General features: G+C 45.6%; 1 protein-coding gene across 3 annotated transcripts in view; it reads right to left on the reverse strand.

Annotated features, from left to right (window-relative positions):
• TOM1 (target of myb1 membrane trafficking protein) overlaps window positions 1-26,696 on the reverse strand; it is an 837,238-nt gene that overhangs the window by 113,068 nt on the left and 697,474 nt on the right. For all 3 annotated transcript variants that reach the window (XM_069653062.1, XM_069653063.1, XM_069653061.1), the window contains exons 11-12: window positions 25,452-25,572; window positions 2,801-2,876 (exon numbers count right to left, since the gene is read on the reverse strand). In XM_069653062.1, the coding sequence (XP_069509163.1) occupies window positions 2,801-2,876; window positions 25,452-25,572 (197 nt within the window). The remainder of the gene's footprint in view (window positions 1-2,800; window positions 2,877-25,451; window positions 25,573-26,696) is intronic.

Here is a 26,696-nt window from a genome sequence, read left to right on the forward strand (position 1 = left end):
GGCATCGATGCGTTCTGACTTCAAAAGCTGACCGGGAAACAATGCAATTTCCAGGCAAGTTGTCATTCAACAAGACGCTTCCCCTTGAGGAGGATCTACTTTTTCGCTGCAACATCCTATTTAACACACAAAAGAAAAAGCTAAAACATGTGGAAATGCTTTCCCTTTCTTCTAGAGAAACTGTTTAGCTTTACACAACCCCTAATGCATGTTCAGGTTAGATACTCTCCAGTTTATCCAGGTTTGCAATTGAAGTGCTTAAATTATGAAGACTCCTTGCATTTAAATACAAAATAAAATAACTTAAAAATTATTAAACTGTTTTTTACTTCAACACCAAAACAGGATTAGCTACTGCCACTATTTACTAATAGCTTTATAGACCTAGGGAGGGTTGATTATTGCTTGGGATAATGACCCTTCCCCAACTTATTGCCCTTGACTTCACCTTGTGTTGTAACTTGGCGGCGGGTCATTATCCCGCGATAATGACCCCACCCACACAGTGGCGTACCAAGCGAGGGGGGGGGCCAGGGGAGGTAAGCTTCCCCCAGAGGCTCTTTTGACAGCCAAACCAGGACATTTGTTAGTGGGACACCTCTCCCGTTCAGCACCTCAATGAGGGTGCCCAACACAAAAGGTGTCCTGCTGACAGGGCAATGTTTGCTGAGCAATTCCTTAGCACGCTCATTGTCCTGCCTGGCAACAGGACACCTTACCCTTTCAGAACGGGAGAGGTGTCCCGCTACCAGGACAATGTCCCAAAGAGCTCCGAGCATCAGAAGTGCTGTCATGTTGCTCTGTGTCTACAGAGCATTTCAATGTGAGCCATTAGGCACTGATGGGACGTGAGGGCGGGCACTATTAGGGACTTTTGTCCCTTTAGAAATGTGAATGGGAGGGAGAGATCAGAAGTGAGAAGGTTGCATAATGCTGAATGCTTTAAGAAATAATTACTATGGCTTTAAAACCCAAGGGGTATTTGTTAGGCTCACACTAAGCTGCATGATGCTATTGTGACTTTGCATGCAGGATGGGGAGAATAAAACGAAAGCCATATAGTTTAATATGAAAGGCTAATTTTATTATGTTACTATCTGGGGTACCCGGCATTGCCCGTTTCCTGATCGAGTGTTGTCTCGTGTGCCCTAGAGAAAGTTGCTCTTGTCCTCATGTCAGCAAGTCTTGCTTCAGTTTGCTCTGGCATCTCATTTGCTCTGGAGAAAGTTGCTCTTGTCCTCTGGTCGGCAAGTCGTGCTGCTGTTTGTTGTGTTTTAGAAGCTCTTGATATTGAATTTCACTTTGCATCAGATGGAGCTTTTACAAGTGATGTTTGTTTTCTGTGCGGCATGTTTCAGTCACTCAATGGCTCCAGCACATTTGAGAAAATATCCAAGAAAGATAGATTTCTTGTGAATGAACTTAAGTAAACTGTAACCTTTAATTTCCCAATATTTGGAGTGGCGTGAAAACATTTTTGTTACCATTTTTCTTTTTTAATTCCCTTTAAAAAAAGCTTTAGTAAACACTTCCGAACTGTATACAGTAGTAATACATTTCAAAGGAATAACCAACACATCGAACATTATGCTTCAGACACTTTTGCAAATTTTGCCTCCTTCTAGTACCTACTGTAGTAAATCGGAGTGAGCATCAGTAAATCAGGGTGTCCACAGAGTGAATTTTTTGCATCCAAACAGACTACAATCTTGCCCCAGACAAATGAGGAATCCATGCAAAATTAGGTCGCAGTGGGTTAAATGGTGTGGATTTGTGTAGCTGGACAAACATACATACATACAGCTTTATATATAACAATGTGGTTTGCTTCCAAGGCATTGCTATAAAGTGTTATTTAAGCACAAGAAATGCAAAGCAAAACCTTAATAAATAACTATCAGCTAAACCTGGGAAGATGAGCTCAGTTGCTTAAATTGTCCACATCCCTGTTTCACCATTTAACCAAAGTGTGTGATACTGGGCACATCTTTTAAATCGCACTGTGTCTTATCTGCAGCTCTAAGTGATTCAATTCATAGCTTATGTTGATCATGGTGTAATTTGAAAAAAACTTAATGACTATAGAGTTGAGTTGCTCCAAATATAATAGTGCAATTTAGATATTGTGCACCACAAAGTTATTTGCCACTTGGCTTACTCATGGCAACTTATTCTAAGGTCACTTCCATGGTTCCTCCAAGTATCAAAGACTGATGATGCTCCTTGTGATGTCCTTTTCTGTGAAGTAATTTCTGTTTGTGGAATCCATATGCAAATTACGAGGTTTGCATGTATTTTGCCAGAAAGCGCCTGGACAGAGCTCATGGACACAGCTCTAATAGAAGAGTTTCCTGCACCTGTAATGATTCTGCAGTTTTATTTGTTTTGTTCTGTGTTAAAATGCCATCTGCCACTGTTACCAAGAAAGTTGATTGGGGCGGGGGCGCGAATGAGAACGTATGGAATTGCACACACTGCATTTGGGGGGGGGGGAGTAGCAGGACTTTTTCTGTGGCTAACCCCCTCATACCCGTCCCCCCCCACTCTTGCAATGTTAGATACTCCCCTGCTCCCACAGTCTATAAGGGAGGTACGTTTAAAGTCAACACCTGCAGGGCAAGAGGCACAGAGTAATCATCCAACGCTTATGTGCTTGCTACAACCAATACAGTGCAGAGAGCAGTGATAGTGTGCACTGCAGTGGGAAGCTGTACACAGCATGCATGGCCAGGCCAGGATTGTCCTCCCTCCCCCCACCACACTTCCCTTCACCCTTGAAGCCTGCCCATCCGTTACTCACAGCTCCTGTGTTCTGTTGTCGGGTGTCCAGCGCTCCTGCCAGACCATCGGCTGCCTGCGGCTCCTCATACTTCACACTGCAAGAAATAGAAGGGGGCGTCAGATGTGTGTGCAGGGCAACAGTGCTTTCAGTGGGATAAGAAATGGGGAGAGGGGCGAATTAGTTGACTTGTGAAACAAAGTTTGGTGTCGAGGCCAAATCAGTGTCGGGCATAGTTGAAGAATCAAGACGCGAGGACATCTAGCGTGAAAGGGAGTGTACTACTCCTTAAAAGGTGTGCTAAAAATCATCTAAATCAGCAGAAAAACGCAGCTACTATAAAAATAAGTCCATGTAAAAAAGAAAAAGTCAACACAGGGAGCTCAGAGATTGGACCCTGCATTACTCCAACTCCCAGCAACTCCGCCCCCAGTAACCCTGGAGCTTGATTTAAATACCCTTCTGAAAACAAGCAAACGTGCAACTGAACTGCATTTGGGGTACGTGTGGTGGGCGCTGTTAAAATGGATTTCTGAACTCTGATTTGGTGGGCAGAGGTTCAGAAGGCAGCCTAGTTTCTTGGGATAGGGTAACCTTCTGGACAAGCCAGACCAATCACGGTAGCATTGGCGTAGTTCAAGACTAGGTCTCAGGAGAGGGGAGGGTAAAGCCCACAACATGCACACACAGTAAATGAAACCACAAATTACTCTCAGTCAGGTGTACATCAAAAATATATATACATTTATTAAAGGCCTTTTAAGTCAAGCACAAAGTAATTATTCAGCAGTAATAACAAAACCAACAAAACCAACAACACTAATCTATCAAACATATATACAGTAACCAATGGCCTAAAGGAATAGTACACAGTATTGATCCACAACCTGCAAAGAAAGGGGTCACAGTGTGAATATCGGTTAGGCAGTCCTTCACAATTCAAACCCTAGCTAAGAGGCAGTCCAGTCCCTAGGATGAGTTGAGCCTTGAGCTCCAAAGTTCATTCGGTGCTGGCGCACGCGATCGTGCAGTTAAGTCAAAACAGGGTCTCTTTAAGGGGTTGCATCCACTCAGAAAGGTGGGTGAGGCGGTGAAGAATAAGTCCCACTATTCGAGGAGGGTCTCCCCAAGAGGGCAGAACAGGATTAAAGAATTGAGAATAGCTTGGTAGCACAGTATACCTTGATAAAGAAGACTTGTGCATAAAAATGGATGGATGCACCAGGGGTCACCTGTGAGGGTTGCAAGTACTCACCGAACCTAGGTGCACTCCGGACCAAACATCAGCAGTCGATTCTACTTCCTGTTGCAGGTTCAAATCCTGTAACTGCGCGGCTCAGGCTTTCACGGGCTGCGTTCCAGGGATGATTCCATGGCGGGACAATGATGATTTCTTTGCTACAGATGAAGGGAGCAGGCCAATTCTGCTGTAGTGAGTCTGGGAGCACAGCAGCAAGGCACCCATGAAGTTTGTCACCACAGCTGGCCGACACAGTGACCGTGTATGCTCAGGTTCAGGCAGACTCTCCTAATTCCAGACCTAGAAATGCTAGGTGTACGAAACCCGGCAGGAGAGTGCCTTATACCCAGAGCTGACAGTCTCCAAAGACAAGTCGTAACTCGAGACGGCGGCGGTTCCATGGCACAGGTCCTGTACGGGTTTACTGGGCGGTACAGGAACACTTCCAAAAAGGCTTGCTTACAGGTTAAGCAGGAGGTGCCGAGAATAGGTGGTCCCACTATTCCAGTGGATCGAAGCACCCTTGCAGGCCTTCTAGGTTCGATAAAAAACAGGAGGTCCAATGGCACAACAGCAGGCTCAGGGTGCTGAACCTTCCAGCAGGTCCACAGATCTGCTTCTTTGATTCAGGATACTTGGCTCCTTTACTAAGTTTGGTGTGAACTCAGAAGATCGACTTGGAATGGGTGTAAGATGCCTTTGCTTATCCAAAATCTCCTTTGTGCCAAAACAAAGAGAAATCAATGAGAGATCTGCTCACATACAGCCATCCCAGACACCAATCACCGACCACGGTGGTCACAATCATTCCAGCTAGTGCCTTAAAAATGAAGACTGTACTGTAAGGTACTTTATGCACTGATAAAATGGTACTAAGAAATAGCAACAACGTGAAAGACTAAGGGAAACAAAGTCTCTCGGTGCCGACTGTCTTAATGGCATGTCAGTTTTGCCATAACAAAATGAGTAAAAGCCCAGTGGAGTACAGCAGAAGGCTGGGCCCCACTGGCAAAAGTCAGGCTAGGTTGATCAGACAACTGCAAAAAGTTGGGGGCGGGGGTCCACAACAGGAGGGAAAATTAGCCATAAATGGAAATCTTTCCTAACATTGGGATAAGAACATCAAATGGTACCATTTGCATGTGAAAGACACACCTGGCTCAAGTAAGCTACTCAATTTATGCCATTTCTAAATAGATGTCATATATGCCCCGCTATTTAAACCACATACTTTATTGCCACAGTGTCTGCTTGTTGGCCTGCAGATTTTTTATCATAGAACAAAGCTGCATAGTAGCAATCTGCATGTCTGTCCCAAACAAGGACTACAAGCTGGGAAATCCTATCACAATGCTTGCTTTGAGGCATGTCAGTCTCAGAAGCGCAGTTTTAAAACTTGAGACATTTGACACTTACATTATTTACCCCACCCGCCTGGAAACATTGCAATCATACTTTGTTTATGGGCTTGTATAAGATTTTATACATTTGACAATCAATGTGATTTAAGTACCTTTAAAGTCAATTCTACAAAGGTTTTTAGAATTTTAAAGCCAAAAATGAATGCACATGGTACACCCACTGGAGAGCATAAGATATGTGATTGTGAAAATAGCAGTCCAGATTTAAACCTGCCTTTACTTTTACGGTCAGCGAGTCTTGGCAAATCAGCCCACCTCACTGTTTTATCTACCAAATAGGGAGGACCTGAGAGTTAATCATGCTCATAAGAGTGCACTATATAAAAAGAATGTCAATCATGGCTGATAGCGTGTATCCATATATAAGTCACAGTGACTATTGGTATACTGAATGGTATCCAGTTAATATGTCGAAAAAATAATTTTGAATGACAAAAATGTCAGACATTTTACCTAAAAAAAAAAAAAAAGTTGAATGTATTATTTTGTAATGTACATGTTTTTTTGGTTTCCCGAGTAAAAAAAAGGGTAAAAAAGGGGGGGTTGGGGGAACCCCCCATTTCAAACAAAAAAAAAAGACATTCGAAATTTATTTTTATTTTTTTAGGTAAACTTTTTTCTACATTTTGCCATTTGAAATGATGTAATTCGAAATAGTCACTATAAACCATACTGAATATCACAAACATATTTCTGTCTTGGCTTGGAGCTGGTAACTTCTTGCAATGTAACTTCCAACAATGTCCTGCAGTAAAAAAGATTGAGATCACCTTCTGTGATGGGACTATATATGGAAATGAGGGCGGGGAGGGCACGTCGTTTGGTACACACCCTCACGAATGCTTGACCAGATCCCTGCGAACGCCAACATTCTGAAATTGGTCATAACAGCTCTGCTGAACAGCCTCTTCAGCTCCCACTGGTGTCAGGGCAGCAAGATCTGGCCAGTGCTGCGGAGGAGGCACACCCGCAGCTAGAAAGCACAGGAAGGTAATCTGAAGGACAAGGGGGGCAGTGGGACAGACACGCAGCTTGTTACAACAGGAGGTGATAAAGCAAACAGCTTCCCTCCTCCACTTCCAGTTTTACATATGCAGGAGGGAGGCAAGTGGCAAAACAAAGAGGGACACCAAGGTGCCAACAATCGTCAGCTGTCCAGGGAAGTAAAGCCCCCACAAAGCGAAACTGGGGGAATAAAAGTAGGCACCAGAGGGAGAATTCAGTGGCATTTGGTACTCGGACGGAGCACCAGAGTCATTCTGTGCACGCAGAAGGCTTTTCTTTTGAGCATTGACCTGCTCTTAAAAACATGGCTTGAGAGCTTTGTGTTGCTCTGGGTTGGGAGAAACTTACTTGGGAAACACGTCTCGGGAGCTTTACCTTGCTCTGGGTTGGGAGAGTAGTGCGGGAGAGTTTTCTCTCTCCGGTCTACAATGTGGATGCAATCGGTCGGTGCACAAAAGACTGTCCAAAACGCTGCTGCCGTGCAGCTTCACCTGGCTCATGGCTAAGGCGGCGGTCGGTACAAGCAATGTGTCACAAAACAACCGGCTATAGCCGGCAGCAAAACTGAACAGCTTGGATCGTAAAACTGAACAGCTTGGATCGTTTTGCCTAAGGGAGCAAGCAGTGCAAGGAGAAGATCACTGGAGGGGGGTCGGAGTTCGCAGTGGAAATTAAACAACTCACCAGCGACATCCAGGTCGAGGCACAGAGGTCCCAGGAGAAATATCGGATACAGAAACTACGGACACCAAGCAAAGCCAGAGAGGGCAGAGCTGTCAGACGAGAGCAGGCCGAGCAGAACATTCACGAAAGGAGAGAGGGCCAGGGTTACTACGACAATTGAACACCAGCAACTAAGGTCACAAGGCGAGTTCACCACATGCAGGGGAGGACGCCTTGTGAAACAAAGTAACATACGTTCGGATGCAAGCCTACTGAGCACGAGCAGGCAAAAAAGCCGACTACCGTGTTACACTGGAAGAAAGATATGCCCGGCACAAATCGGGAAAGCAAGTCATTATCATTTTTGTACCCATCAGAAGCACACCGAAGAAGACGGGAAGATTTCATTAAATCAACGCAGCAGGAAATCACGGATAATGTAGAGCTGTGTCAATTTCAAGCAGTGTAAGATAAACGAAACAGCGGAACAGCTCTGCAAACGCAGGGCAGGACAATATTTAACCAGAACAAAGACGCAGAAGCAATTGTCATTGCGGCAAGCTGAGAGGCATCCGTATCCTGGTCACAAAGCAAATACAAACGCACACATGGTACGGCTCACCACACACAATGCAGGAAACTCCTAAATTAGTATTGCAGTATGTGTGGATGACTCAGTTTGGGGTGAAAATGCATTTATTAAATGGTCGTTTGTGTATTGTTTTGAAATGCATGCTATCCGGCTGGAAGGGCCAGCCCACTCCCCCACGCGGCAATGTATGAGAAATGCTAATTGACTGATCGTGTCCTTGCAGTGCAGCCACTTAGACGCATTTACGCCCAGAGGTGACAGCCAGATGTTACAGGGGAAGTCCTCGGCATGTGTAACTTTTCAACACGTCTTTCCTTCTTGGTTGTTCAGAAACATGGATAAGATCGGAATGCATGAAAGCAGTGATTTGCAACAATTATACTACCTCCTATTTATCAACAGAATATCTGAAATTGCCATTTCATCAAAAGCCTCCATCTAATCGCCCCTAGAATTCAAGCTGACCCAAGTCTACTGCAGGCGATCCAGTGTCACCATTCCAGGACTCCACTATGTTTTGTATTTATTTTAACTCCTGCAATCCATTTCCACAACCTCATCGGCTTTGGGTTTTAAACCCAATTAATACAAGTGTTGTTAACCGGCACTACAACTCCCATCATATATTTTAAGTAAAGCCTGAGAATATTTTCTAGTCTCCACTGGCAAAAACGATTAATTGAGCTACACAGAACCAGTGTGAGTGCTTGCCCGGTCTCAATTCGAAAGAAAGCATAAAACAAGACTGGAAACTACGCACACGATCTGACAACTCTTCAGACATTGTCGCGCAATGCACGTGCCATGTGAACAGCTTAGGGCGTTGTAAAACAGCATCTGACTGCGCAGGGCGAACTGCAACATTATTTCATGAATAAAGCAGAGGAATTTTAGATGGCATCATGTGACACGGTCACTGCAATACACGTTTTTGTTGGTGGCTCATAGTCTGAGCCTCTTAGCTCAGCCAGTTAAGTGCTGGCTGCGAAGATCAGCAGGGTGCAATGTCAACCCGCAGCAAAGTAAATCAAGCAAGACTACCCACTGTGGGTAAAATGGGAGGATCACCATAAGCCAAGGGATAAAGGCAACCAGACAAGATTGGGACGATTGAACGAAGAACCCAAAAGAAGGGGCCGCCAGGTCACACAGCACTCCACACCGAGTGCAGCAAAAGTAGTCTGCGTACGCAGGATACAGCAAATAAGATGGGGGCCTCGCACGGTGCGGCAGTGAGGGAAAAACACTGCAAGTGTTGGTTTACAATCAAGGAGAACCTGAAAGAAGGGGGAAATAGTTCACACAATGCTCCGAACGGAGCACAGCAAAATTAGGCTCGGTACACAGAAAAACTGCAAATGCAATGACACGGGCACCGCATGGTGCGGCTGCAATCGGACAACGGCTCACAAAAACCAACCTGAGATCCAGTGGTCATAAGGCGTGAGCAAACTAAGAAGGTAAGTAGCCAAGCATAGTAGGGGCAAAATGGGGGTGGGTGTGCAAGACCAGCCCGCCACAACACACAGATTTACGTTCACCCCACTACCTACTGTTGCTAGTCCAACCAGGCTCAGGGGAGGGGTGCTTTCCACACCAGGGTGCTAAGGCACACCTACAGTGCCACACCCGCATGAACGAGAGAAGCATGAAAGGGCAAAAGGGGAACAACGGGCACAAGAAGGTGTTAATGGCAGTCGTCGCCAGAAAGCCCTCACAAACATACGTAGCGCAGGGCGAAGTTACAGTGATAGAAGGAGCCACTGGGAAAAGAGTAATCAAGTCACTGGTACACCGTACGGAGCACCAGAAGTGGGTGACGGGTGGCCTGTAGATAACAAAATAACATTTACAGGGGATAGTACCGGAAGTCCGTCAGATAGCACAGCGAAATGCAGGTTTGAATCCCGACAAGACCAGACTCAGCAGTTCATCCTTCCAAGGGCGATAGATTAGCACCACGCACTGTGGGTAATAACGGGCAGCGCTCAGATGCCTGAGGCTTCATAGTGCTATAGGAATGCAAATTATTATTGATTGGGGACAAACTTCTATGGCAGCCACTTATGGAAGCAGTTCAATGGGAGGCTTTCACACCACAAAGCACACAACTAGTCAAGCTTTCTATCAGGGAAGCAAAAAGGATTGTTACGTAGGGGCACAATCTAGCTAAAGGTAAGATAGGTGGGGTCTGGGAGAGTAGAACTGCTCGCACAGCAGAGATAACAAACAGCCAGTAGCAATGATGACAACTCAAACTGACAGACGCAGTCAGGGGTCCCCAACAAGGCTTTTTTTGCATTAAGAACAAGGGCTTCGTGTGTCACCAGACAGCCGTGCCAGGTAGCACTGGAGGCAAGTTTAAACGTTTAAACATGATAGACGGGGTTACTATTACCCTTACAATCTGACTAGTGTGGAAAACGCAGGGGAACAGTGGTATAGCTGAACATTGATGGGGTTTCGTTAAGAATGCCTTTAAATATGTCCTGTAAGATAGGGAGCATAGGACAGGGACACAACAAATTAAAAGGGCCATGCAGACAACGAGCTATGGTTATGAACGCGCAAAATGGGTAGTGATTACTGCACAACATTGAGTGCATTCGATGCTTTTCCTAAACGCATGCTGGAAAGACAACGGTTATGTAAATAACCCCACACTCTGCAAGTAGAATCCGGTTAGGGCAAACGGAGGGGGCGGGTGGAGATGGGGGGGTGGGGACACACACATACAGTTTTGACTCGTGCGAATCCAGACGACTATGGCATTTGGTAAGGAGAGAAAAGAGGGCAACGAGTGCAGGGGCGAGGGGGGAGTCAGTGTAGAACGATCAAAGGCATAGAAAAGGAGGACACTTAACAGCAACCTTGCATAGAAGCACATGGGAAAAAGGGGCACGCATGAATCTGCCAACACTGGCAGGCATAAGCAGGGACCCGTTTTGAGACAAAGGCACGCTGCAGCACCTGGGATGCCTAGGTTGGCACATAGAAGGCGGCAGAGTAGGAAAGGTTGCCAGAACCACTGCATTTCGGTCAACGGGGATAGCTCAGAAACAACACCGTGGTCCGGAATACAAAATGGAGCGCCATAGAATAGGGGCGAATCCCGAGTCGGCACTCAAAAACCATTCCCGGAGATTAAAGAAGTTAAAACAGAACTAAACAAAATAAAAATAAATTATTTGGGGAGGACCTATTAAGCAAGAGGAAAATTAAGAAGAGACCCCGCACAAACTATGACATTTCAGACACAGTATCCTAAGTTTAGTGGAATACGGTCCGTCAAATGTCCTCAAACACCGACAAATACTCGACGGAAGTTCCAAGAAGAGGTACGAGCTGAAAAATGATGGCAACATCAATGCCAATGCTGGACGGCCGAGGCCAAGATGCTACAGCAGCAATATTGTAAGTGGCTGTAAACGGTACTACGGAAGATATGGTTATTAAGAAGACATTGGCGAACAGCCGCCAGCACAATATAGTAAGTGGCTGGAAATGGTACTATTAAAACTAATAAAGGTCAAAGGCTATCAAAAGTAGAAGCAGAAAAAAATTCAAGGTGGGTCAGACCCCACCAGCAGTGCAGAAATAACGTATGCAAGGAAAGGGTAAGGGAAAGTTGGGGGTCCCACAGAAGGACGAAGGGCCCCCGCTTTTGAATTTCAAGAAAAGGGGAATCCTAAAAATGTTGCTAGATAGGGGGTGCTTGCACCCGTATGAGACAACCAGTTAGAACAACAGTTACCATTACATAGTTGGGCGCATTGGATATTTAGGACAGTATGTCGATAGAAGTGCAAACATCAAAGACAGATTGCAAAAGAGAATGCAATAAATTGTTTAAATTCATACTAGGCCATAGTCGCGCCTTGCAACAGTTGTGGATAGGCGTGCTTTAAACGCCATATCATATACACATAGCAAGGACAAGTACAATAAGGGGGTGGAAAATTGCTGCACCATTGGAGGTATTCACTCCATCATGCACAAATGCCAGATCATGACAAAACCTTAGCATGGGAATGCATTTACCAGACAAACGATTGGACAATTTCCATTCGGAACCGGTAAACAGGTTGGACACAAGAAGAGGTAGTCGGTAACTTTTGGGGGGGAGCCTGGACGGCTGATAACTCATCCAGGTCTGGCGGGAAGGGGCACAACCCTGGACCTCGTTCCCAAAAGTGTACAGTTGTTTATTATTGTGGATTTTGTGATACTGTACAAAATAGGTTTTCTACAAAGATGTTCTGTGCAATAAAAACCACAGCCTTTTATTGCCAACAGTTACACTACGTTTCAGTCATCATTGGGTAATCATAGAATTGGGGAATTGTCACTACCTCTTGGCTCCACCGATTATTCAAACAGCTCTGCCAACGTATCTGAATCACGCTCTACTGAACACACACAACTCTGCCAAAGCGCCTCCATCAATAACCCTGTATTACATAGTACTCAGGCCATCAAAAAACTAGAATGTAGGCGCGCCTGCGGAACGATTTCTGGGAAATACTCTGCGATGTACCTCAATCCGAACCGGCACACGTGCACAAGGGATGTGGGTCGCACCTGGTTTGGCAAACTTACGAGGAGGGTGGTGGACAGGCTGGTTGAGACCACCTCTACACGCCGGATTTACCCCTCGAGAGGAAGTTAATGGGGTTTTGGTCCAGGGTGCTGCAGTTAATCGTGTTTCCGGGGTGGATGGACTACGCCATCACCCACCCTGCGTCCCGTTGAGGGCAAGTGGCTTGGGCCTGTCGCGGTCGAACTTGTCGAAGAAATGCTCGTCTGTGAAGGGCCCGCTGTGGACAATGGCGTTGAGGATGAAGTAGATGGCCGTCACTAGGGCACAGATGAGGAAGAAGGGTACGAACGGCTTCAGGTGGCGCCAGCAGTAGCACTCGGTGGAGACACTCATGGGCGTGAAGGGGTGCATGTGGCACAGGCCTCACTCCAGCTCCATGCAAGCGAAGGGGAAGAGGGCCACGGAGAGCAGCCTGCGGGACAATATGCTGACTCACACTAGGGCTCCGAGGTCTGCCGCCGAACCGCAAATCAGAGTCTGCGAGCAGCACTCAAAACCCTGCGGCACCGGGGCCAGTCCCTGCCCACCGCGGGAGAAAAGGCAATTTTGGGGGGTGGGGAGAGCTCGAGGGCGGGGCCAAAGCAGTGTATCTGTGTTTCACCACCCCCTGGACACCGGGGACAGGCTGCTCTACGCTCCGGCCCTCAGTGAGAGAGGCCTGCAGTTGAAACGGACACCCCATTGCCAAATGCAATAAATAGAAGGTGCCAGCAGAGAAGCTGCCGCACGCTCCGCCCTCGCCCTCCCACCCCAGTGCCTTCAGGGATCGCCTTACCCTCTGACCAATAGACATCGCCACAGACACGTGCAGGTGTGGCGCTCCCAGGTTCCATGTCCCCAGGGTCACACTCCAGCACCATCGGGTCGGTGCAGCTCCCACTTTTGGTGTGGTTTATACGTGGCAGGGTGTGCTGCCTACACAGTAAACCGTCACCCCCTTGTTTAACTCTGGGGGTTATTAAGGATCCGTCTGCACCTCGGACACGCACTCTTCTCTAAGATGCGTCAATCAGACCTGCCTACATTTGAAAATCAAAACCCTTCAGATTTCGTTTTTTTGCTATTTTCGCTGTGCACGCCAATTACCACCAATAAGTGTTCAAAACTAACAAGCGTCCATCCACAATGCCAACAGTTTGGGCTTTTGTGTAGACATGGGAAAGTTACTTGCCAGGCACCGCCGTAGTGGTATTAAAGGGCAATTGCTGCTAGCAGGTGCAACATGGTGCAAGTACCTGGGCATATAATACCAGTCCCTGGCAAAAGGTTAATACTTAAGCACAAGTCAAAACTGTTGACTTTGCCAATGCTTGTTTTTAACGACGCAGAATGCTTATTAATCGTGGCTGAAGGCAGGCCTGGTAAGACATTTTATTACACCAGTTGCAGTTTTACAACTCCAGTTAAGTCATGAACTCCCAGAAGATTGCTTTGAAAAAACACAGCCAGGCATTTCGAGTGCAAAGTTTGATAAGGCTTGTTTAAAGCAGCTTGAAGAATTCCCATGAGGAGGCGTTTTGGGCGGGGATGGGAAGGAAAGGGTGGGTATAGCCATAGGGATTTGCATGGCCATGGGCAGTCAATGGGGGCAGGACACATAACCAAACAACAACTACAGACTGCGTCCCTACCCATACGCCATTCCACCCCATCTGTACTCTAATGCATTAGTTTCGAGTTATAGGTGTCGCAAGTGACACCCAATAGCCCAAACTAAAACTTGAAAACATTTTGCACAAGATATTTAAAATCCCCGGCAAATAAGGCACAGAACGATAAACTGATTTGCCCAGGATCACACACTTTAGTTAAGTTTAGGGGCTTGTGGCAAAAGTTTTCACATTTAGTTGGCAGAAATGTGTGAATTGTAAGCTGCAAATGACCGTTTAAATCCAAACGGAATATTTAGTTTAAAAAAATTACTACATGAATCCTAATAAACCAATTCACCAACTATATAAACCCCCTATAAAACTAGGTTAAGTAAAAGAGTATTCTTGAAGCTTTCTTCCCCGCCCAAGCTTGACTTTACACACTATGCCCGAAATGGCTCTACTTGTCTGTATTTATATGGCAGTGGTGGACAGGGTTTAAAGTCAGCAGTCACAAAAACAGCAAATTCTTTACTTGCAAAAGATCTCAGTGAGGTAAATACCCTCAAGAGCAGGGGTTTGAATCCTGTTAGTGCATCTAAGACTCCTCCAGGAGAAAAGCTAGAAAGCCCAGAATCTCCGGGGGAATCCAGGAGATTAGGCAGCTTAGGTGCCCATTCTCCTCGTAGGACCACAAATGGTCTTACTTGGCATAGTCGGATCACACAAAACACCAATCGGAGGCGTCAAAACAAGGCACATAAGTGGTTCTATCTGAAAAGACCTAATTTGAAATGTCTCAAGAGAAAGAAAAATTTAATAATGCCAGATTTTCTTTTGATCGTAAAAACAACATTGTAAAGATCTTTTTTCTCTTGAGACCTTTAAAATGCTTTTTTTAAAAATATGTAATTTTTTAAATATTCCGGTGTTTCACCCCTCCAAGTCCCCATTGCCCCCCCCCCAACCCATCCCCACCTTCTCCCCGCAGGAATTCAGCCCATCCCTGCACAAACAAAAACACATACACACACGCATGCACCCACACACTTACCCTTTCTCCTCACCCTCGGCTTCTGGGTCCCTCAGAGACTGTCAGCCCATGTGCGTACAGTTGGGTGCGGCAGGGGCATGACCGTTTGATTTAGAAAGACCGGTCTGTGCAGTCGGGGAGCAGCCTTTCTAAAAAGATCTTTTCACTTAGGTCACATAAGTATGTCAACAGTAGACCCAAACCGGAGCAACCGTGCAGTGAGGGAGGAGGGAAAAGGCAACAGAATGAGGGTTAAAAGAAGGAGCCTGGGAGGAGATTGAATTAAGAATTAGAGATGGAGAGAAGCTAGAAAGACAGAAAACATGTCAGAGGAAGGGCTGTGTTGGAGGGAAAGGATGCTAAAGATGATGGGATTGAAGAAAAGGTTAAGGGGATAAAAGCGAGAATGGTGATTGGCTCTAGTTCTTGAATCTCGGGCAAATCAAACGGGTCGATTCAAGAAATTCCAGACTGGCTTTCAAAGAGGGGTACTTCCTTGAATGGCTTCATTATAGATAATCTACAAAAAGTAGCTTGGGAGAAAAATGCCTGTCCTATCTTTTTAGTATATATCAAGCTTTTTTAACATTTGATATGGGGAACAGGACCCTTCCATTGCACAAGTTAGAAATGTTGGTATTACCAAATAGGGCTGTTCCGAATAGTATATTTCGTATTCGGCCGAATACCGAATAGTTTGTTATCTATTTGTCCTAAGCCGAATAGTTGCTTTATTTAATAAATCATGTTCCAAACTTGAAAAAACACATTTAAAAAAAAGAAAACCATTTTAAATTCATTCTATACTTTTATTCCTCTTCATTGTAAACAATCCAGCATCTTTATTTAAAGTTAAAAAAACAGATTTAACCAAAATTAAGGGACCGAATGTGCAGAAGGTTGTTACATATTCAAAACCAGTGCCAGTCAAAGTAGGAGGCTTAACAAATGCAAAAGGACTAGGCTACAATGAACAAAATGGATATTGCAATTTGCAACTGCCTTTGTGAATCAGACAGTGCATTCTCTATCCAGTTGCAAAGTTGTTGCTGTGGAGTTTCGAAACTTCTTTGCAGCTCACATAGAAATGTATAAAATGGTTCATGTCGGCTCATGCAGGACACAAGTCAAGAGGAAATTTGAAATGCTTTAACTCCATCTCACAACTATTCACTCCACCCACTCATAGGCCAAACAAAGGAGAGGATTCTCCCAGAGAGGCTGTTGGTGTTTGATGAATAGGTAAGCATCCGTTCATTTATCACAATTGATTTTCACATCAGGTCTAACTATTCATTGCATTAAAAAATAGTTTGTTTATGTAACTCTGATGGCCACCAAAACAATGAAATTATAGCAGCACTAAAATAAACGTCAACATGTACTTTATACTTGATCTAACTATAGTCGTATTCTAACCAACATATTTAATGCAGTTTTCCACCAAATTTGCTGTTGCTTTTGCCAATTTTGTCTTTTTGCCTGTGTAGTGCTATTTTTGTTTTGTTTTGATTTCTTTGATCAATAAAGAAAGCTGCTTGGATAGTCTGTTGTGTGGTTTTGAGTTGATTTGAGTGGCTTGCTGGTCCCGCACGATTCATCCTTCCTTTCTTCAAAAGGGTAATTTCGAAAGCATCACATTTTTACTATGAAGCAATATATATAAAACAGACAAGTGTGCAAACGTACAAGGAAATCTGCCCCATATATTGAACTGCCGCCCTCTGGTGGCTTTGAGAGCTTTGCAAGATCGTCCAGTCTCCATCCCCTCGTCCGGTTGTATTCATGCTGAAGGCTCCCCTGTAGAGTTTACACCCATTTCTTTAAAAAAAAAAGCTAGTCTGACCTGGCCCCTTCTCCCGAGCGCTGCCGGTATCCCTCTTGCCTCTGCATTCAAATGCTGCTAGAAGTGATTAAACAGCAATGACGACCCTCACCCATTTCTGAGTAAACAATGGTCCGCAATCACTCGTGCGGATGGAAAGGTGTTGTCTCTCAGCCTGGTCTGTTCCTTTGTCACCTTGGCACTACCTCGACCAGCTGTTAATATGTTTGTCAAAAGAGAAAAATGCTCATTTTGAGAACCAAGCGTGTGAAGGGGCTTAACATTTAGGAGAGCCAAAGCACCTATCCAAATCCCTTTCATATATTAACTAGACAGAAAGGCCCTAAATGCACATTCTCATTAGAGAATTGCTTTATGTCAGAGTTAAACCCACTGGCCAAACCAAATTAAAAACGCTTTAAAGGAAACATTTCAGAGGAATAGTCCTATGTTTTGCAGAACAAAAAGGCAATGTAATGCAGAATCATTTTCTCACTCTGGTTGCCTTCATTGTCTGATTGCTCCAAGTAGGTGTAGGGTGTTGTCTCTGCGTGGTCTGGGCAGGTGGGGGGACATGCAGGGATTTATGTTTAGTAGGGATGGGCAAGCAGAATTCCAGGTAGGGGATTTGTGTTGTTGGGGTGGGAGGTGGAATGCCATGTATGGTATTTGTGTTAGGGTGTGGCAGGCCCCAAGTAGGAAGTTTGTGGGGGTGTTGGGAACGCAGGGTGCCAGTAATGGGAACTTGCACTGTATGCCGGCAGAGTGTCAGCAATGGTGTCTTTGGTTCCTAGACTTACACGCTCATTTTGCCGAATCAGACCACGTTTGCCACTTGGAGCCAAGCCGGACTCTAAGGCTCGGCCCTGATTTGGTCCATCCCAGGAATTCTCTGCCTCTCCCAACTCTACATCCTACAAATTCCACCAGCAGAACATAGATCTCTGCCTCAGAGTCCTCGCACATATCTTCACCCGCTGTCGCACACTGGCCCACTTTGGAACTGGTGAGATTACCCAACATAAATTCCTCTGAGAGGCCTGTTAGGTGGGGCATATTACTCTGCCTGACATAATCAAGCCCTGCTAGTCTCGACTACCTATTGTGAATTCTTAATGTTTCTCCATGGGCATGGCCTATAGGAGCAAATGCTGCTCACTTTTCCATTACCCTCGCCACTATACAAACATATGCACCTTATCATTCCTGATAAAATATCAGAGAATGTTAAACTCACGACTCAAGTCCTTAAAAAAGAAAAGGGGAGGGAGGACTATGACGTACACAATGGGAAGTGACATGGCAGGAACTGAATGTATCCTTAAGTGAAATATGCACATTTCTTTCAGTTTGTCTTTTTCAACTGAAGAAAGTGCACATTGCATATAAACATTCACCAAAATAAAAGATTTATTGTTGCTGGCTAAGTAAAAAAGTGAGCATCTTTTATGTCTAAGAATCTGTAACAAAACATGCCCTAAAGAGCAGATTACAATACAAGATATTTTACAGCTGTGTGATAGCAATTTGTCTGGTCTTGTGGCTAAGTTTCTGGTCTAATTCTATTCAGTTTTTCAAACTGAAGTCTATATTTACCTTTCTGAGTTCTTGTTGCATTGTATTCAAATAAGAATGTCAAAGTATACGGCAAGAGCAGAAAAGCAAGGCCGGAGGCGTATAGCTTTTTTTCAGCCGGAATTCAGCCAAATACTTACTTGAAGCTGAAGTTCAGTACACCCTTATTACCAAACTACAATTAAAAGATTGATTTAACTATATACAGATACAGTGATACAATTGCCTCAATGCCAGTAAGACCGAGATCCTTCTCATTGGGGCCCCTTGCTCCCGCTTTCCCCTCTCTCTGGCCGCCCTCCTTGGGCCCTCTACCTTCGCCTTCCTGTGAAGCAAAAAATCTTGGCATTACCTTTGACTCCACTCTCTCGTTCTCTCCTCACATCAGAGACCTCACCAAAAAAAGGCCCAATTCTGGCTGCAGATCCTCAGAGGTATTCTACCTTTTCTCAATTTCCCTCAGAAGCTCAGTCTCCAGATCCCTGTTTCTCTCCAGGCAGGATGACTAACAGCCTCTTTCTCAATCTGCCTACCTCTACTCTTCGCCCCCGCAACTAATCCAGAACAGGACTGCAAGACGTATCCTTGGCCTCAAGACCAGGAACCGTATCTCCAGCCCTGAAATCAGTCCACTGGCTCCCGGTGGCTGCAAAGATCAAGTTCAAGACCTTCTGCAACATCCACAAGGCTTTCTGGGGACAGGGCCTGCACTACATCCAACTCGCTCTACCAAAATACCTTCCTTCTAGAGCCCTTCACTTAGCTACCGCCAACTGAGGATGAGACGCTTCTTGAAGGCAAAGAGTGGGGAGTAGATCTCCCTCCTCTGCAGGTGCCTCCCCCTGGAACGGTCTCTCCCTCCCCTCTCAGACTTGAACCGGACCACTTGAAGTTACGGAAGCAGCTCAATACTTTCCGCTTCTCCTCTGCCTTCCCTCTCTCGCTCCCTTGATAACTTACCTGTCTGCTGCACCAACTGGTTGCTTGGTGCCCTCAGTCTCCCTGGGTACCAGGCTCCTCCATGAACAGTCTTCCCTTGCACTGCTTCTTGACCTACCATGCACTTAGGGCCATTAACTAACGGTTACAGCCCCACTGCCTCCTGGCACTTACACAGAGCCGCACTGCCATGGCTGCACTTACTCAGAGCCATTCTGCCCCATTCACACTCCCCCACTCCCTTTTACTCTCCTTTGCACTTTCCCCCTCTCCTTCCCCTTGAACTCTTATTGTTGCTTTTGCCCGATCTGAATGACACAAGGCCTAGTAGGATCGTTTGCCTTGTACTCCCCATGTCTTTCCACCCTGGTCTTGTGGCACCTAGAAACAATTGTGTACAGTTGCGTTATAAATGCCATATCATACAAGTAAGATTAAATACACAGGCCCAGTTGTCAAAGTAAATACAAACATTCGGAGGGCTGAAGCAAGGCTGCGTTTTGGCCATGTGCCTTTTTAATCTCTGTTCCTGGTATGGGAGATTCATCAGAGATAGCTGCCTTTATATCTCCTCACCTGGGTGCCTTGGAAATATGCTGGTTAACACATGCAAATGACGTCACGCTTTTAGATGATTCTCAAATAGGAGTTCAATGTCTCATTTATTCCTTTGATCAATATACACTGTATACTGATTTGTTAATAACGATGAGCAAAATCGTATTTTCTATGACTAAGAAAGAGTACGGGTTTGCATGGAAAAAAATACAAGATAGGAAGTTGGACACTGTTAATGATCTGAACTGGCTAGTTTTTTCTGTTTTCCGCTAAACCAAATAATGAACTAATTATCCAAATGCTATGTAGAAGAGCTGGAATGTATTTGAATATGATAACATTTAACAAATCCAACGCTATGGCAACACTAACATAGACTTGCGACCTCCCACTGATCACTAGAATAGACTTCGGTACCATTGATGTTCTTTTGTAGCAAAACATTTTGGCTCTACCAAATTGTGTTCCCATTGCCATCTTACATTATGACCTGGGTTTGGTGTCTTTTAACAGCGTGAGTTCTATGCAACCAATTCTAAAAATACAGGTAGTTATTATACAGGTTGCTTCGCCCATCCGTTAAATGCCATTTACATAATAATACATTTCTTTTGAATCTAGCGCTTTAATCTAAAGCGCTTTACAGGGGACATATTCAAAACTTTAGAAACAACACCAGCCACTCGAACACAAAATCCCATGCAAGTAAAAACACACTCTGGCAATAGGATTGGCGCGAAACATGTTCGCCTCGTAAGAGCTAGGAACTCCGGAAACTTAACGCAGGAACAAAAGAAGTTGAGAGGGGGTGCTCCTTATCTGGCAAAATTCCCGAATGCCAAATGGAGATTGCAGTTTTATGAAGCTCAGGCTAAGTTTACCAGCGACTCGATAAATATTGGGTATTCGCCATTGTCTTTCTGTTTGTATAGATTTTGCAACAGCCCTAGTGAGAACACGTTGATTATTGAAGTGCCAATTATTGCATAATCTGCACATTTTACATTTTGCTAAGTATGTACATAATGCACATATTATTTTCACAGAGCTTTTCTGGTCCAGGGTATTGTCATGTAAACAAATATCTGGATACATTAAATCTGTTAAACGTATGATGAATTCGAATTTTAAGGAATTCTCAGCACTGCGATTGTGTTTGATGTCTTGAGAATTATAATGTGTTTAATGCATTGATCATTTTAATGTATGAATTGCAATAATGTTTCAGAGTTATTCTGTTGTTTTCTATGTATGATGGATGGATATTTGTGTAGTGTGCTTACTTTGTGTACTCTTTACTTGAAACCAAACACACAAAAGGGAAAGTTGATTGCGGTAGAAGAGGGAGAGAATGAGAGGGCGCTGAGATAGGGAAAGAGAAAGCAAGACAGGAAGGGACCGAGGAAGCGGGAGAGGGAACTTGATTCCAGGAAAGAGGAGCTGCAAGGCAAGAAGGGAGAGCAAGGCGAATGTAAGACACAGCAGGGGAGGGCCTCCTATTCCTGGACGCTGCTGACATTCTCGATGCAGAGAGATTAATAACCACAACCTGCAGAGTGCCAGACACGCCCAGAGCAGAGTGGGCCAGGGACCAGCAAAACGGTGGGTATAGTCTGTCCCGAGTGCTGAAATAGCAGCTGGTGTTACGGCGGGGGACTGGCAAACCTCGATTCTGATGCATTGGCAGAGCCGTCAGTGGGTCTCAGTAGGGAGAGAGCCTTACCCGTGCTTTGTAAATTGTAACAATCTCTGTATTGATTGTATACAGTGTACAACGCAGCGTTGTGAAAGACACTTTGCAGCTGCATTTTTAGCCAGAGGTTGAAGTGGGTGGGAGCGGTGCTCCTATATTTTCTATTTTTAAGTTTTACTGCTCCTATACTTTTATTTTAAACAGAAACCGTTCCGGAATGGTTTAGTTTTAAAATAAAAGTGTAGAAAGAAGTTGAAGCTTGTACTGCAGTGCACTGCACTGAATATTCCCTTAAATAGCAGGTGTGTTTATTTGGGGGTTTGGATTGTGTGTTGGAGGGGGGGTGGCGATGGGGTTTGTGGGGAGCGGGGGCAGGCCAGCAGGGAACATAGTTCCACTACTTCTTTTCGTACACTTCGACCACTGGTTTTGGCTATTAGTTGGCAGAAACTACTGCATAGGAGTACAGCTAGAAAGGAGATGGTATGTGAGGAGGGATACGCAGCTTGTGCGTTTTCGATTCTTTACCGACCCACTGACTGCCCAAGGTCGTTCCCACCCACTTCCTGCCACCTCCCACTCCCCCGCCAAAAACACACCATCCTGGGATCTTTGTTGAGCTAGCTTTATCAAGCAGTATCAAATGTTGTTCTCAAAGTGCCTACCAGTGTTATTTTAAAGCAGTCGCTTGAGAGTTCATGGCTTACTTGGAGCTGTAGACGATCTACTGGTATGATAAAAATGTCTTAACCAAGCATGCATTCAGACACTTGATTTATAAGCAGTTAGTGTGTCCGTCACTGGCGCTCTGTCAAAAACAGGCATTTGTAAAGCCAACATATTTGGCCTGTGTACTGATATTCAAGGCATTTGCCAGGCACTGCTATCATATACCCAGGTTCTTGCGCCACTTTGTAGCTGCACACATTAATGGCAGCGCCGGCTGAAGATATGTCAGCGCTGATGGGGTCCTATTTCCACATGCTGGGTGGCCACCATGGCTACAGCTTAAACTACAATGGAGTCAAAGGAATGAAGCAAGGGGTTCAGATTTTCAAAGGGTGGGCCGCCAGTGGGGAGCTGGAACACTAAATGTGCACAGATTCCCTCTTTGCTAGCAAGGGGCCAACATACTAAGATGAATCGGGACTAAAAAAAACAAGGGCTGGACCCCGAAAAGCCAGAAATGGGTACTGAAGGTGCCAGCAAAATGCCACCTGCTGTAAATGACTAATGTAGAGGAAACCAGAGTAAAAAGGCTGGTTATTGGAAAGCCCAGGGAAGTGGCAGCCTGTAACATGCACACTGTCAGGCGTACATTTACTGTCCTAAATTGTAGGTTCAAGTTGCTTTGTCATAAGTACGGCTTCCAGTTCTATGGTATTTATTTTTCTGCCATTTCCGTCTATTTATCCATTTTTAGGGCTTTTTTTTTTATTTATGCACATTTATTTTTTGTCATATAAAAATATAAATTCACAACCAGTATTTTTCTGCATTTATTCTAATGAAAAATGCATTTATTAAAGCACACATGCAACCAGATAGGAAGAAATGCTAGCTTCATTTTCCATAACAAATGCGACTGCTGCTGCCTTAAGATATGTGCTGTCAGCAATGTGAAGGACTTTAATGCTATTTTTAAACAACTTTTACACTGTCTGTGCTGGCAATCTGCAATGCGATTGACTGCGATGTATGAGTGACATCATGGAGAACCAGACAGAAAGCTTTTTTTCTGTTTTTTTCCATTTTTATAAATAGACAGAAAGCAGAATGATTTCCGTCTGTATTTGTATGTAAAAATTCACTAAAAACGGAGAACTCGAAGCCTTAGTCATAAGACTGCCAACACAGGGCATCTGCCTGTCCCCTCTCCTCCAGGCTTGGGGACATTTTTAATTGAATAGATTGAAAGGCCCCCAACTCCTCTACCCATAAAAGGCCATCTTGTACCATTACGTCAGTGCCTGGCAAGTGCATATCCTATGCCTACCGAAAAACCACTGCTCGATTTCAAAGCTTCTTAACCCACCCCTCCCCACCCATCAGTGAAAAGGGGGAGCAGGCTCGCTGGAGGAGTGCTGTGGCACATTTCAGAAGGCTAGCCCTGATCTCTCATCCGTGTATACTTAGCCGCCCACATCCCCCGATCTCTTCTTATTAAACTGCCTTCCCTTTTGTTTACAATCGTGTGTTCTCATTATTCGCTACACTCGCATCCAAGGCCTCGAACACCCCCGTACCGGTTCTCTGTAACAATAACTCTGCAACCCCGCCTACCCTAACCCCCCCCCCCCCCGTTGCTTTCCCTGATCAGTCTCAGTATAGCTCATACATTTCAAATTGTAATCACATCAGACATTGGCACTTTGTTCGAATTTTCATATGGAAACCTTTAATAAGCAGATATATATCTATCACGGGTGGAGGGTGCAGAGGAGAAACGTGTAGGTCTGTTAGATTGGCTTGGGGGCACGTCGCGTGAGGTGCACAGGCAGACCTCTTTGTAAGCCCACACACTGCATGGGACGCTGTATGTGAGGGCGGGGGTAAACTGGCAGAGCTGTGGGTGGGCCTCTGTGTTGGAATGAGCTGTTGGCGTGTGGGGAACCTGAGGGGGAGTGCGGGGCAGGTGGGTATAAGAGGAGGGAGACGTGCAGAAATGGGAGGCCAGGACGGAGGTGAATTGGCAGAGCTGTGCGTGGATCTCCATCCTGTGATGCCCTGGGCGGGGGTACAGCAAGTCGGGAGCCAGGCGATTGGAAGAGCTGGGTAGAGGTCTCTGTGCTAAAATCGCACTTCATGGTCGAGCTTCACGCACAATGCTGCGTGTGATTGTGCTGCAATGACGAGGTGCTGTGGTCCGGGTTGAGGTGCACTGGCAGACGCCTGTGATTCTCCATGCGGGGTATGGGCCGGAATTGAGGCGCCTTTTCTCCGCGTTGGAACTGCACGTTCAGGATTGAACTGCAGTGACAGCTGTGCGGAAGTCTCTGGACTGTAATGGCCCGGTGTCTTGAAGGTCAAAACTGAGGTGCATTGGGGACACCCGTGTATTGGGTTTTGTTTCGGAATGGCATTGGGGTCCGTAGATTACACGAGAGAGGTGGCTCTGTAAATCAGGGTAAGGAGGAGGAGGGGGGGGGGGGGTTGGCCGCGCTACGTGTAGGTGGTGACCATGCTGGAATGGTATGGGGTACTGTAGGCCAGGATTGCTGTGTACTGGCAGAGCTGTGCGTGGGCTCTCAGTCTTGGAATGGCAGGAGGTGCAAGGGGTTAGGACTGAGGTGCTGACAGATCTGTATTTGGGTCTCAGAGCTGGGTGTGCTGTGGGTCGGAATTGGGGAGAATGGACAGATGTGAGTGTGGATCCTAAAAGGAGAATAGCAGGGAGTAACAAGGAAGGGTCGGCCGGGGGTGCAAATGACCCAAGGTGTCCATGCAATGGCACAGAGGGCTGTAGGTCACTATTTGTGCTACAGAGCTCTCGTGTTTCCCATGGCCATGCGTTTGAAACGAAGGCCATCCCATCCTGCTTCCCCTCTCTGGATTCGGGGATTTCCTTTCCCATTTGCAATTTAGGAAAGCTAAAAGTCTCAGAATGGGTGTCTTAACGCACGGCCAAGGGAAACCTGAGTTCTCTGGTGCAGGCAGGGCAGCGTGTGATTCCAGGTGTTCTACGTTGGAGTGGCATGCATTGACTGAGCTGCGTGTGGGTGGCTGCTGGAATGGTATTGCGCACTTTAGGTCCATATTGAGGTGCACTGGCAAGATGGGTGCAGCATTACACAGGTATTGCAGGTCAGGATCTGTGTGCACTTAGAGCTAGGTGTTGGTTACCATAAAAGACTAGGAGATGGTGGGCACGAGTGCACTGTGGTGCTGCACATCAGGATTGAGGTCCAATGGCGGAGTAGCGGTACATACACCCACCTCTTGCGTTGCTCGGCCAGAGAGCTGCCCCTGGTCATGGCAAACATGTCGAAGTCGTCGGGGGCTCTGGGTGGCGCCTCCAGAGTCTGCAGCGTCCCACTCATCGATGGCGAGTCCAGATCTGAGGGAAGATGAGAAGAGGTAGTCAGCGCAGATGAGGCACCTCTTGGACAAGGTAAGCCCACATTAGGCACATGTTAACGCCCATAAGGGGTTTCTAGATCAAGAGTGTACGATAGTCATGGTACATCACTATGGGTGCAACTGCATCACATTGCAGGGGGTGGGCGGAGGGGGCAAACCCTTCAAATGTTGGTAGATTGGTTACATTCAGAGACTGTGGGGGAGGGGCAAACTTGTGTGGGGGCATCTAACGTCTCTACATATTCCAAGACTACTATACTGGTATGACTTCAATGTTCATCACCCTCTCTTCCCGTTTGAAAGCACACACTTAAGAACTGCAGTGAAATCGAGCTGTCTCCTGCCCCCCTACCTTTCCAATCACTGCTTTCACATGCAAGCACCAACACCCCATCACGATTTCAATTGACCAAAAATGTCAGCAGACAAATGCAGTTGCTAACAATGAAACGCGTTACATTAGTAATTGTCGTTACGCCACTGTATATCACGCAGCCCATATGAGACCAAGTTTTAGGAGGCAGATATTAGAATCCAGAAGCGTTCTTCTCGTGTAGAGTACCTCTTGGGGCCATGAATAAGAGCGTCTGCGGGAGGAATTGCCCAGTAGGAGGAGTGGAAGGTTATATACATTGTAGCACAAGAAAAAGTCTCTCAAACCCTTGACAAAACCATCCCGCACTTTCATATGACAGAAGCGCTCTATATGAAATATTTGATGTCACTTTAATACTGCAGAAACGGATCAGAAACATTTTTTTAAATTAAAGGATGAAGGCCTAACTTGCCCTATCCTAAGGTGGGATTTCCCTACCTTAAAGAAACTAAGGAAAGTTGGAGTCAGACGGTTCAACTTAAAAGTCTGTGTCCAAAACCTAGCCATGCCCTCAACTAAACAATGTGTAGGGATGTCAGCAATAAAATAAATAGTGATCAAACTAAAGTTCTGAGCTTCTTACAGCTCCTAGCTTATTCTGCCCCCCCCCCTTCCACAGGTTCATGAAAGTTCCAAAAAAGTCTCAGGATTACTTTTCCCAAGTTCAAGACAGTTCTACAAATCCCCAGGGTTCCCTTCCCCAAATTCAAAGCAACACAGTTCCA

Source organism: Ambystoma mexicanum, chromosome 3q (assembly GCF_040938575.1).
Source record: "Ambystoma mexicanum isolate Mex_15411 chromosome 3q, UKY_AmexF1_1, whole genome shotgun sequence".
Taxonomy (NCBI): domain Eukaryota; kingdom Metazoa; phylum Chordata; class Amphibia; order Caudata; family Ambystomatidae; genus Ambystoma; species Ambystoma mexicanum.